The 14268-nt window shown below is 36.4% G+C and overlaps 1 protein-coding gene across 1 annotated transcript in view; it reads left to right on the top strand.

Moving 5' to 3' along the window:
- Positions 1-13993, top strand: part of LOC309807278 (uncharacterized protein) — a gene marked incomplete at its 5' end in the record, with an annotated part of 66874 nt that extends 52881 nt beyond the window's left edge. The window contains 2 exons of the mRNA XM_082626648.1: positions 2997-3089; positions 8004-13993. Of these exons, the coding sequence (XP_082482774.1) occupies positions 2997-3089; positions 8004-9571 (1661 nt within the window). The 3' untranslated portion in view covers positions 9572-13993. The remainder of the gene's footprint in view (positions 1-2996; positions 3090-8003) is intronic.
- Positions 13994-14268: the final 275 nt, after the last annotated feature.

Below are 14268 nucleotides of genomic sequence, written 5' to 3'. Positions count from 1 at the left end.
AATTTATTTGTATCTTCTTTCCTTTTTAATAAGATTTGCTTCATGCATTTTGAAACTCTGTTTTTAAGTAGTAAACCACTTAGGGTTGTTACATCCTCTTGGTGAATTTTCCCTTTTAGCGTTTTGAAGTTTTTATTGATATCCCTGGTAATATTTCTTTTTCTGAATTTTGTTTGGTACTGTATAGTCAGTCAGACTTTCATTTGCTTCGTGTGCTTCGTATGATATATACTTTTCTCTGTCCTTTTATTTCTAACCTATCTTTGTCTTTATATTCACAGTTGGTTTCTAAGAGACAGCAAGGTTGTCTTGATTTTTATTTACTCTGACAATTTTTGTGTTGTAGGGAAATGTTCACATCACTTATATTTAATGTTATCTTTGTGGTTAATACCTTCTATTTTTTTCTGTCTTTATTTTTCTTTCCTTTTCCCTGGCTTCTTTGTGCTTTTTGTTTTTTAATTTTTGGCCACACCATGTGGCATACGGGATCTTAGTTCCCCTACCAGGGACCAAACCCACGTCCCCTGCAGTGGAAGCACAGAGTCTTAACCACTGGACTTCCAGGGAATTTCTTGTGCTTATTTTTAATGAATCTCTTTTACCCACTTTTGGCTTCTATGAAATGTACTTTTTGTTTTCTAGTGGTTTCTAAATACACATCTCTGAAGTATCAGTCTACCTTCAAGTAATACTTGTTACTTCAGCTATGTCACAAGAATATTACAACAGAATATTTTCACTTTCTTTCACCCTTTGTGTTATTTTTGTTATTGCTTTTATTTCTACATATCTTGTAATCCCCATAATGCATTGTTATCTTCTTATAGTGTTATTTTCACTTCAATATGTTTTTAAAATGAGAAAAATATTTTATTACATATCATCCATTTACAGTTCTCTTTATTTCTTTGTGTAGATTCAAATTTACACTTTGTATCATTTTTTTAAATCTAAATGACTTATTTTCACTTTTAGATCAGGTCAGCTGGCAGTGGGTTTATTTATTTATTTGTCTTAAAAAGTCATTATATTTTTTGATATATATTAGTGCTCTGAGTTCTGTTTGAGTTCGCTCAGAATTCCAGATAACTGGTTTGGGGAGAGAAGAGGAGCCTCATTTGATTTGGGGGCTGTTAACTTAATATTTAATTTTGGGTCCTTTTTTTAGCTGAGAAAGTTGGTAAGGTGAATGATACACTGAATGTGTAAGATAAGTATGAACAGTTTGAAAATCTTATGTTTGGGCATATTGACTTTATTTTTTAAGCTGCCATTTAGAATAAATCAAAGGGGAACGGAAATGTCTGCTATTCTAATATTAAAGACTTTTGAATCATCTTGAAATTGGTTAGAAGTGCGATCTCTCATATGTCATCCCAGAACAACAACTTAATAGAGTGCTCAGTTGGCCGGGTGCCCATTGAAATTTATGAGGAATTCTTGGAGGCACTGAATGTGGCAGGTCTATTAAGACCATATAATCCTTTGACCTAGGAGGCCGGTGACGTTTCAGAGTGCCTTTGAGGTCAGAAATTGTGATGATGACACTAAGATATTAGCCTTTTTCACCATTCACAAGTAAACAGTGGGGTTTTCAAGTAACTGTGTGGCCGGACATGATAGAACGAATAGAGCAGGAGCATGGGAGAACCTAGATGTCTTATTAAAGAGATCTTTGTCAGTTTTTATTTCTAATGTAAATATTGGTAATCCATATCACAAAATCTTCTGGAGTCTTTCAGTGTTTTTTCCCCCAGGTGATATATTTTCCTGCCTTTACTTCCAATTTGTGACTTTTTTTTATAACTTTGTTTTCTCTCCATGTTCCTGTTTTCTCTATCTTCATTAACATGTGGAGTGTATTAATAAGAGCAGTTTTAACGTCCTTGGAGGCTAATTTAATCTCAGGTTACATTTCTTCTTCTGTCCCATTGATTGACTTGTCTCCTTGTTGTGAATCATGTTTTCCTTCTTTTCATACTTGGTCTCTTTTGATAGTGTGCTGCATACTGTGAATTTTACACTGTTGGCTGCTAGATTGTCTTGTGTTTGTTTAAATACTTTGGGGCATTCCTGGGGGACAGTAGTAAATGACTTGGGAGTAACTTTAATCCATTAAGTGCTGGCTTGTAATTAAGCAAATTAACTAAATTAATTCAATGTTTGCTTGTTATTTCAGGTCTAGAGCATTCTTTAGTTTAGGACTAATTTGGTCACAGTAGTGGGACAATAATACTGTTTTGTGAACAGAGTGTCTAATACCTCATGTATTCCTCATGTATTAGAAGATCTTTCCACTCTTTCTAAACATCCTGTCTGTGTTTACACTTTGGGAATTTTTCCACCTATTGCATTTGGGTTCTTTTCCTCCACTGTTGGAAGTTTTCTTATATGAATATACAAATTTTACTCAAGGTGACCTTTCTGTTAGAGCTTCCTGCTTCTCTCTCAGTGTACCTCTTTCCTCTGAAATTTTTTACTCCAGAAATTCTAATTGTTTTGGCTTTCCTGAACTCCCAACGTTGCCTTCTGTAGTTACTGAGGTCAGCAGCCTGTGATTCGGTGTCTTCTTCCTGTACCATCACCTAGAAATTCTATTTCTTTCCCTTCTCTCAGAGATCCTTGTCTTCCAGTGCCATTGTCCAGTGTGTAATGCCTAAAGGTCATTATTTCATTGATTTTGTATGGTTCCCAGTTGTTTGGCCTGTACCATTATTCCTCTTACACCATCATGGCCATGGCTGGAAGTTCCTGTGCAGAGCCTTACCTTACGTACATGTAGACTCAATGTTATGTATCCTTATGATTCAGGGGTTTAAGGAGATCAATTTCTTTTTAGATTCAGAAGAAACAACATTGTAGTTTCCTCTCCAAAGGAAAGGTCAGATGAGCACCATAACTATGCTACTCCCTAGAACTATTCCTTCCTTCACATTCATATGCATTAAAGCCAATGCAGCTGATCCAAATCCTAAATTATTTCCCATTTGCAGGGTATTGTTTAACAAAACCAGATGTAATCGTCAAGTTGGAGCAAGATGATCCATTGTTGTTAGAGGAAGAGATTCTAAGCAAGAGCCATGCAGGTGAGTTATTGAGTACAGTAGACAGGTCTCCAGGGGAAATAGGATCCAAAGTGGTCACTTAGAGGTGGACACCAGGAAATTGTTTAAATGCTTCCCCTTTTGAGGACTTATATCTTGAAGTTTAGAAAGAGTAGACCTAATATGATGTAGTAAGGGAGTGTGTAAGATAAGGGATAAAATATAAGCACATTGAAGTTCTCACTTTGCAGACAGTAAAATGGAAGATAGAAATCCACCTACATAGATGGTAACTTTAAATATGAATGATATAAGCATTTCCATTCAAACATAAAATTTACTGATCTTTCATGTGGGTAATTTTCTTCAGTTTTATGCACTGCTACCTTAGATAGAAATCAAGAGTCTGTAAATTATGTGTTTGCTCCTGGTTTCTCTATTGTTTCTCTAACCTGTTTAATTATCTCTACCCTAGTACCATTTCATATTGATTATAGCACCTTTATGACATGTTTTAATAATAAGCTGATCAAATTTCAAAATAATACTCATGAGATTTTGTTTGGCATTATGCTAAACCTTGAATTTAACTTTGAAAAATTGAATTTAACCTTAACAAAGATCAGTGAGTCCTGAATTATTTTTAAATGTTTACTTAATTTACAATTTTTTATTTCTAATTTTCCAAATTAATTTTAGGTATGTCTCTGATACAGTCTAATAGCATTTTCTTTTAATAGTTGACCGTAGCCCATTCATATTGATTGACTGTCCATTATTTCTATAATGCAAACTTATGTATAATGTTACAGAAACTCTTTTCAGTAATAGGCCTGTTTCCTTTGCTTTTTAAAATAAGTATTTTTCTCCCGGTAATTTAGTTAAGTTGTACTTTGGCTTAAATAGTGACCTTAAAAATTGTAATCTCAGGACTTCCCTAGCAGTATAGACTCCATGCTTCCACTGTAGGGGGCATGGGTTCGGTCCCTCATCAGGGAACAAAGGTCCCACATGCCATGTGGTGTGGCCACAAAAAAAAATTATAATCTCATGTAATGGCTTAATCATCTATTTATTTAGACAGTATTTAATAATCACCTGATATGAAACCAGTTATGAAACTAAAATGCTTATTTTCTCTTTTGTCCCATATTTTAACACCCAACTTTAGTTTCTGTTATAATCTCTTAATTTTTAGCTTTTGAATATCAAATATGACTATTACTTGATTTTAAAAGTATATATTTTGGTTCCTAGTTTTTCACGATGAGAAAAACATCAGGATTATATCTCATCACTTCTGTTACATCTTTCTCCTCCACATATTGGATATATATTTTCTAAACGTCCAAATTCTTAAGGCTTCTAAAAGCGAGTTGTAAAGCAGTACAGAAATGAGAGCAAATAATTACTCTAAGTTTCATGAGTGATATGACCTGTAATGATGCAGAAACTTGTGCTTAAGAAAGTCCTGAAGTTTCCCTGATCCAGTCATATTCTATTTCTTGATGAGGATGATAGTTCCGTGGGTGGTCACTCTGTGGTATTGTTATAATGGACAGAATAGTTGTATTTATATTTATGCTAAATTTCATATTTTTATAAATGTGAGGAGACAAATCAGACAGTGAGAGATGATAGTTGTTACAAATATACTTCAGAAAGGATTTATTTCTATAATAGATAAAGAATTCAGATCTCAAGACAAGTATCTTCTTAGTATGGCCTTCTGTGACTATTATATTTAAAATGTCACCCCTGTCCTTTCTTCTGTTTTATTTTTCTCCCAACCACTCATCACCTAATATACAATTGTCAGGTATTTTGTTTTCTGTCTGTCTCTTTCCACTGGAATATAAGCTCTCTGAGAGCAGATATTTAAAATATTTTATTCACTGATTCAGCACCTGAGACAAAAACTTGGGACTCAAATGTATGTTAAGTATTAAACTACTGACATTGTGAGTAAAAAGTCAAGCAACCATTAAAAAAAAAGTCAAAGTCCATAAACAGGTATTTCTCAAAGAAGGGGATAAATGGAATTTATGAGAAAAAGTGCTCAATTTTGGTAATGTGGGAAGTACAAATTCAGATTGGATCTCATATAGTATGATTTTATACCCACTCAATTCTCAAACATGAAGCGGTCTTATGATTCCAAGAGTATGAGGATATCATGCAGGGAAGCATCTACAAGGCAGGCAGCAGAATTAGTTGATGTAAGTATTTGGGAAAACAGATTAGCATTTTCTTTAAAGTTTAACATGCCTGGGACTTCCCTGGTGGTCTAGTGGCTAAGACTCCGTGTTCCCAATGCAGGGGACCTGGGTTCAATCCCTGATCAGGGAACTAGGTCCCACATGCCACAACTAAGAGTTCACATGCCACAACTAAAAATCCCGCATGCCACAACTGAAGATCCCACACGCCGCAACAAAGATCTCGCATGCCGCAACTAAGACCTGGCACAGCCAAATAAATAAATATTAAAAAAAAAAAAATGTTTAACATACCTTTTCCCCATGACTCAGCAGTTTCACTCCCAGGTTTATCTTCTAGAGTTTCCTACACTTTTTCACTGGGAGACAAAAATAAGACTTTCTTCATACAACATTTATGAAAAGCCCAAATCTGCAAAGGACCTCAGTACTTACTCACAAGTGAACTTAAAACTAAATCATGATGTAGTAATAAAATGGAACATTGTACATTGTAGGGCAATCATGGTCTATGAATCTAAACTGAAAATTGTGCATATGAAATCAAGCAGAAAATGTTTATAGGTAGAAAAATGCCATACAAATAATGGACGGAAACATAATAAACTGAATAGTGCCTCATTATTTGGAATAAGAATGTTAAAACATACACACATACACAAATTAAGATATACGTAAAACTAATGTGTGTGTATAAATAATTTGGTGTATTGTAATGCACCAAAAAAGAATATTCCCTATTCCTCCCTCATCTAGGATGTAATATATAATTAATATTGTACAGTTACATTAGGGTTGACAATAGAGCCAGGTAGGTGAGAGGTATTTCATGTTTATTGATGCACCAGTCAAATTTCTTTGACTTCTGAATCATCCTGTATATTGGCATTGAACCTGAGCCAGTGTAACCAAGAGTGGTCTGGGTAACTCTGAAGCATACTGCATTTTTAAAGACTACTGATTTATTTTATATCACAGAGGGGTGCAAAAATAATCACAGAATGAGAGTTCTGTTCCAGATTTAGGAGCACAGAGCTGCATGAAATATATTTTATAGGATCTAAAATGGTATCAGTTGAGAGACAAACCATTATTTTAGGGAGAGCTAAAAATCTGTGGACATGCCATAAATTTTAAGATGCATCCTGATTGAGTGATGGTAATTTGCTTAAAAATGTGTGCCTCAACGTGCATGTGTGCTCCCCAGGTATTCATTGTTAAGATAAATGGTATAGGCAGCACGTATTGTGAGAGTGTAAATTACTGGTGGGAACCTCTTAGAAGGTATTTTCTTGGTCAAGTTTAGAGAATAGCATTGCCTCAAAAAATATCTAGATTAATCGTTAGTCCTTAAGTTGGGATGTAGGGTTATGTAGAGAAAGGATGTGGATAGAAGATACTTGTTGAAAATGAAAAATATTATTGTTGTTAAGGAACCACTGATGGGAGACAAATAGCCTGGCCAGGTTAGATTGGAAAATATCGTGGAGTTGTGGAATGATAGCTAGAATATCTCATGTGCCTGAAGTTGGTAAAAAAAAAGGTTGTTTTCCAAAATGATGCCACTTAACTCTTTTTATCTGTGGTATTTAGAGCAGTGTGTTCAGTGCCATCTTAGGTTTTAGCATAGGGCTGGCATTTTATGTAGAAAGTGAAAATAACCTAGGTAAGAGCAGTCAAATATATGAAAAGCTTTTATGAGAAATGAATAAACTGTACATTTGTAAATAGGCTTTTGGAAACAGGTTGAAACGTGATATTAAAGGATCTCAGTTAATAGAAACTCTATGTTCAGAAGTAGGTGGAATGCTTACAGAGAGATTAGTCCTGGTTAAGACTAGTTTTAGGGGGAATTCCCTGGTGGTCCAGTGGTTAAGATTGCAGGGGGCACAGATTTGATCCCTGGTCAGGGAACTAAGATCCTGCATGTAGTGCATTGTGGCAAAAAACAAAAACAAAACAAAATAACTAGTTTCAGGAGAGTGATGCTCATAATGAAAGGGGAAACTTGTGATTTGATATTCAAGAGAAGTTTGTTGTTGACCAACACTGATACAATAAACTAAGGCATCAGAGCCAGCATATAGAAGTGAACTCATTCCAGGTCAATATATGGTTTTACCTCTCATCAGTTTTACACTTCTTGTACATTTGTAATTCTGTGAATAACTCCAGGAGGATTTGAGCTTGAGCTATAGAATTGTTTCTTTAATCAGAAGAAAATCAGTGCAATTATGAATTTATTTCAGTGTTGATGTGTAGAATAGAAAAGTAATAAGTAAAAGTAATAAGTTCCTACCGTCGTAATCTTTAGTTGGAAGTATAAAGACCTAGACATTGATATTCTTCCTCAATCCAATCCCTTCTCTGATATATTGTTTGAAAACCCTTACTGACTGATTTTTCTTGTAGTTCTACTTACTGCTAATAATCAGTCATCCCAGTATCTCATTTTCCAGTTGCCTGAATCACTCTTGAGAGTCCTCTATTAGCTATTTACTGTTCATTTCCTTATTTTTAAAATGCCAGCTATATAGAGATAATCATCATAATTTTGGTGTCCTTTTTTCTCAAGGAGTATAGGAAACATACATTTGGAATTTATTTATTTTGGGAAGATGTGGTGGCTAGAAACCAAAGAGTCAAATACAATATAGGGCATATATATAAAAGCTGCATCCTATAAGAAATGTGTTTTAAGGCTTATAAGGCATTTTTATTTTCTTTATTTTATAAGACTGCAAACTTGATAACCTCTTAGAGAAAAGCCTGGCAAATCAAGGAAAACATTTGCAGCAAGACTTTTTTACTCAACTTCAGAATACAGACACAGGTGAGAAAACTTTCAGCCAGAAGTCACACTGCAGAGAACATCAGAGCACTCACTCAGAAATAAAGCCCTTTGAAATTGGAAGTAACTTAAGCCCTAATGCAGCCCTTACCATATCGCAGAAACTTGACACAAAGAGGAGCTTCTGTGATGATACCATATTTTGGCAAACCTTACACCCTCAGACTACCTTTACTATACATCAGAGAACTCAAATGAGTGTGAAACCCTATGAAGAATATGGAAAATCCTTCTCTAGGAAGTCATACCTCATTGGGCATCAGAGAACTCATAGTGGGGAGAGACCTTATGCATGCAATGAATGTGAGAAAACTTTTACCCACATGTCGTACCTCAGAGAACATCAGAGAAGTTGCAAAGGGGAGAAACCCTATGAATGTATTGAATGTGGGAAAGCTTATGGCCATAAATCAACCCTAAAAAGACATCAGAGAACTCACACAGGGGAGAAACCCTATGAGTGTAGTAAATGTGGAAAAGCCTTCTATAGAAATTCTCACCTCACTGAGCATCAGAAAAGTCACACAGGGGAGAAACGCCATGAATGTACTGAATGTGGGAAAGCTTTTACCCACATATCATACCTCAGAAAACATCAGAGACGTCACACAGGGGCGAAACGCTATGAATGTGGTGAGTGTGGAAAATCTGTCTGTAGGAAGTCATACCTCATTGTGCATCAGAGAATTCACACAGGGGAGAAAGCCTATGACTGTAATAAATGTGGGAAAACTTTCAGACATAAGTCATCCCTAAAAATACATCAGCGTACTCACACGGGAGAGAAACCCTACGAGTGTAATAAATGTGGAAAATCCTTCAATAGAAAAAGTTACCTCAGTGATCATCAGAGAAGTCACACAGGGGAGAAACCCTATGATTGTAATAAATGTGGGAAATCCTTCCATAGAAAGAGTTACCTCACTGAGCATCACAGAATTCACACTGGGGAGAAACCCTATGAGTGTAACAGATGTGGGAAATCCTTCTATAGAAAGTCTTACCTCATTCTGCATCAGAAAAGTCACACAGGGGAGAAACCCTATGAGTGTAACAAATGTGGAAAATCCTTCTATACAAAGTCTTACCTCACTGAGCATCAGAGAAGTCACACAGGGGAGAAACCCTATGAGTGTAACGAATGTGGAAAGTCCTTCTATAGAAAGACTAACCTCACTGAGCATCAGAGAAGTCATACAGGGGAGAAACCCTATGAGTGTAACAAATGTGGAAGGTCCTTCTATAGAAAGTCTAACCTCATTGAGCATCAGAGAAATCATACAGGGGAGAAACCCTATGAATGTATTCAATGTGGGAAGGCTTTTAACTGGAAGTCATTACTAAATAGACATCAGAGAATTCACACTGGGGAGAAACCCTATGGATGTAATGAATGTCAGAAAGTTTTCACCTATAAAGTCAACCTCAGGTTACATCAGAGGGTCCACACGTGAGAAACCCTATGAATGTAATACGTGTGAAATATCTCTCTCTAGGAAGTTTCACTTCACTCGGCATCAGAGAATTCACACAGGACAGAAACCTTAGGAGTGTCACAAGGGTGGAAAATCCTTCAAGAGAAATTCTCATCTACCTCTGCATCATAGAATTCACACGGGAGAAACCCTGTGAATGGGTTGAATGTGAGAAAGCTTTTAGCCAAATGCCAGTCCTGAACACTTCAGAGAACTCACACTGGGGAGAAATCCTATTATTAATGAATGTGGGAACATTTTCATCTACAAACAACCTCAGAGTACGTCAGACAGTCCCACGTGGGAGAAACCCTATGAATGTAATGGATATGGGGAAACTGACTGGAAGTGCAGCATCAGAGAACTCAGGGGAAGATCAATGAATATAATAAACCTGGAAATTTTCCCTTTGAGAAATCAACCATCAATCAACAAAACACAGAGAAATTCCTTGTGTATTGTGTATGGATAGTGTTTCAACCAGATTTCAGCCCTCATTGGACATTAGAGGACTCACACAAGTGGTAAATCCTTGAAATTAATCTCTTATGAACAGTCTTTCCACCAGACTACTCAATGGATGTTAGAAATTTACACAGGAAAAAATTCCTGTGAAGGTAACGGATGAGGAAAACTTTTCTCCCCAAAGACCACCTTCAATTTAATTGTACTGGAATCCAACATGAGGGTTGCGGGAATTATGCACTTTTTATGCAAAAACCATCATCATGTAAATATGTTAGAGGATACATTTGGTTAATTAAAATACATATGTTCCTATTTTTTCTTACTGTCTTCTGGTCAGTGTATATAAGGAAGACCATTGTTACTGAATTGCCTCTTCAAGAAAGAAGCCAAACAGTGTTTTCTGCAAGACTTATTGTCTCAAGGTCAGCAGTACATTTAGTGTGAACATTAGATTCATTATGCAAAAGTCATAAGCACAGTTGTTTGAAGAACAAATCTGATGCAGTCGAGGAGTTGCTGTGAACAGTGGTACTCAATATTTACACTGTAAACAGAAAAAAAAGTTGTATTTTCCTTCTCCTTTAGTTCAAAATATTTTTAAATTATGTGGGGGTTTTTTGACCCACACGTTATTTAGAAATGTGTTGTTCAATCTGCAAATATTTTGATATTTATAGCCACGATTTATTAATGACTAGCTTCACTGTCTTGTCATATGAAAAAATGTTTTGTATGATTTCTGCTCTTAAATTTGTTGAATTGTGCTTTCTGACCCAAACTGTTTCCTATCTCAATCAAAGTGCCATCTGAGCTTAAAAATGTGTATTCTGCTGTTGTAGAATAAAGTATTCTATAAATGTTGATTAGATCCCATTGACTGATGGTGCTGCTCAGTTCTGCTATGTCCTTGTTTGGACTGATGAATCCATAAAGTAGAAATGGAAGTTTGTTGAAATCTCAGACTATAATTGTTATCAGTTCTTGCCTCACCAACTTGGATGATCTGTTTTTAGGCACACACTCTTAAGGACTGTTATATCTCTTTCTTGTCTGTACCCCTTTATCATTATGTAATGCTCCTCGTTATTCCTGATAACTTTCCTTTCTTGAAGTCGGCTTTGTCTGAAAGTAATAAAGCTACTCTAGTTTTCTTTTGGTTTGTGTTAGTATGACATTTTTTTCTTCATCCCTTTACTTTTAATATATTTCTTTTTATGTTCACAGGGGTTTTGTACAGGTAGCATATTTGGGTCTTTTTTTAATCCACTCTGAGATTGTTTTTTCATTGGTACATTTAGATAATTCACATATATCTGCCATGTTTTAAAATATTATCTATTCATTGTACTTTTTCATTCTTCTCTTTTTCTTCCTTGCATAATTTTAACTGTGTATTTTATTTTATTTTTTATTTTCTATTTTTTTGCTACATGGGCCATTCACTGTTGTGGCCTCTCCCGTTGTGGAGCTCAGGCTCCAGACGCACAGGCTCTGCGGCCATGGCTCACGGGCCCAGCCGCTCCACGGCATGTGGGATCTTCCCGGACCGGGGCACGAACCCGTGTCCCCTGCATCGGCAGGCGGACTCTCAACCACTGCGCCACCAGGGAAGCCCTAACTGTGTATTTTATATGATTGCATTTTCTTTCTTCTTGGCATATCAGTTATAATTTTTAAAGCTTTAGTGGTTGCCCCAGAGTACAGTATACACTTAAAAGTAATTCAAGTAGCCTTCAAATAATACTCTGTATGCTGGAGGCTTGAACAGGATATATCTAGATATTTTTATTTATATGTGGCCTGGTATTCTCTGGCTTCCTGGATCTGTGGTGGGAGTGTGTCACTAATTTTGAAAAACTCAACCATTATTTTTTGTTGTTTATTTTTTGTTAAGATCCATGTGGCTTGCGGGATCTTAGTTCCCTGACCAGGGGTTGAACCCAGGCCATGGCAAAAAGTGCTGAGTCCTAATACTGGACCGCCAGGGAACTCCCCTAATTTGTTTCTTTTTTCTTCCTCCGGAATCCTAATTATATGTACGTTCCTTCCTTTGTAATTGTTCTCACATTGCCTAGGTGTTTAGTCCTTTTTTTTTTCTTCCATTTTTTCCTCTTACATTTCAATTTCTGATGTTTCCATCTTGAAGTTCATTCATTGTTCCTCTACTGTGTCCAGGCTACTTGGGAGCCCGTCAAAGGTATTTTCATTTCTGCTGCACTGTTTTTAATTACTAGTTTCTCCCTTAGGTTCTTTCCTAGAATTTTAATCTCTGTTCTTCTAATGACCATTTGTTCTTGCATGTTGTCCATTTTTGCAATAGAGGTTTTAGCATATTAATCATATTTTTAAATTCCAGTCTGATAATTCCAAAATCTGTCATATCTAAGTCTCGTTCTCTTGCTTGCTTTGCCTCTTCATACTGTGTTTTTTTCTTCTCTTATAATACATTGTAATTTTTTGTTGAAAGGCAGACATGATTTATTGGGTACAGAAACTAAGATAAATAGGACTTCAGTGGGAGGGTTAATGTTTATCTTGGTAGGATTTATGCTAGCCTGTTCACTGCACACTGTTTGCTATACCTGTAGGTGTCTAAATCAATTTCCTCTAATATGCTTGTTTTCTGTTCTTGATTGTCTTTGAGTTTCCCTAGAATTTCCTCCTCAGAGTCTAAATCTTGCAATTCTTTCAGCTGTAATCTTTTATGCAAGAATCCTGTTGATGAGTTGATAGGTGTGACTGTAGGGGAAGCATTCTATAATTCTGTGATTATTTATCAGTCTTTTACTTGACCTGTGCCCCTGGGATGTATCCTTCTCAAGTGCTTCTCAGCTTTTTGTTTCCTGTAGGTGTGAGAAACAGGGAGGCTTGGAGTTGAGTGTTTTCCTTCCCCTACATGAGTTAGATTAACTCAAAGTTGTTTTCCTTAAGAACAGGCACAGGACAGTATGCTCTGGATATATTAAAAATGGCTCCTGAATTTCCCCCTCCCTGCTGGAAACACGAGGGGATTTTTCTCTGACCGTCATCAGGAGAACTTGGTGGGGCTCCTTGAGGTAAAACTCATGAATGTGTGGCATTTCCCCTAAGAATAGGCTCAAGGGAGTTTCTAAATCTCAAGCTAGTCCATAGTCAAGCTCCAGCAGTTTGATTATATTTACCTACCAGTTTCTGGCTCTAGCAGTTTCTTCCCTTGGCAAGCTGTGTTTCTCTGTATTCACCTTTCTTGGGGCATTTGTTTTCCCAGTGACCTCTGTTGTCTTAGAAGTGTTGTTCACTTTGTTAGATTTTCTTCATTGTTGTATAGATGGGACTGACAGTTTCCGACTTTTTTACATGTTGGAGTAGAAACCAGAGCAGCCTTCACAGTTTTTGATAATACTGCTAGGCTTGGACTCGAATAATCTTGACATAATGTACCAGGAGTACAGTTTTCATCCTACGTGTACTGTCTGGGTGGGGATATTCACTGCCATGTCTGTAAGAAGTAGCTTCTGCATCCCCGGGCAGGCAGAAATGAGAAATTTCAGTGTCCTGCCCCTCCTGAGGTAAAAACGCAGAATTCTGAAATGGGGGAATGGAGCCCATTTGCTGGTTCGAATTTGCTCAGATTACCATGCCCACAGCAAAGATCTGTGTGGTGAGGGAAGGGGAAAGTAGTGCATTCATATTTCAGATTCTGGCTGTTCTTAGTTTAGATTTTCTTGAATGTATGTTTTTCACTTTGTGATATGCCCTTCAGGCAATATCCAGAAACTTAATAATATTTTAAAGACAACTTTATCCAGTTAAATCAGTTATCTTGCTGCTGTTTTGTTTTCTCTTTTTTAATATGAGTAGGTGATCCACCACACCTCGGTGGTTAGCCTCAGAAAACCCTCTGGCTGCTTTAAGTTTTTTCTCTTTATGTTTAGGTTTTGAAGTTTTTCTGTTGTGTACCTACATATTTTCTTCACATTTATGTTGCTTTGATTTTCAGATTCTTGGATACAAAATGTGATTTCTTCAAATTTTGGAAAATTTCAATAATTATTTCTTCAAATATTTTATCATTTTTCTGTGTCTTAACCACACACATTTGATCACTAGTATTTACTCACAGATCCCTGATTCAGTGTTCACTTGTTTCTCAGCCTATTTCTCTCTCTGATCTTTAGTTTAGGTAATTTCTGTGGATCAAGAATGTGCCCCCTTGGGGCTTCCCTGGT

The sequence above is a fragment of the Mesoplodon mirus genome (assembly GCF_964341445.2).
Source record: "Mesoplodon mirus genome assembly, chromosome: 1".
Lineage (NCBI taxonomy): Eukaryota > Metazoa > Chordata > Mammalia > Artiodactyla > Ziphiidae > Mesoplodon > Mesoplodon mirus.
The sequence above is the reverse complement of the archived record's forward strand: the minus strand, read 5'-3'. Positions and strand labels throughout refer to the sequence as shown.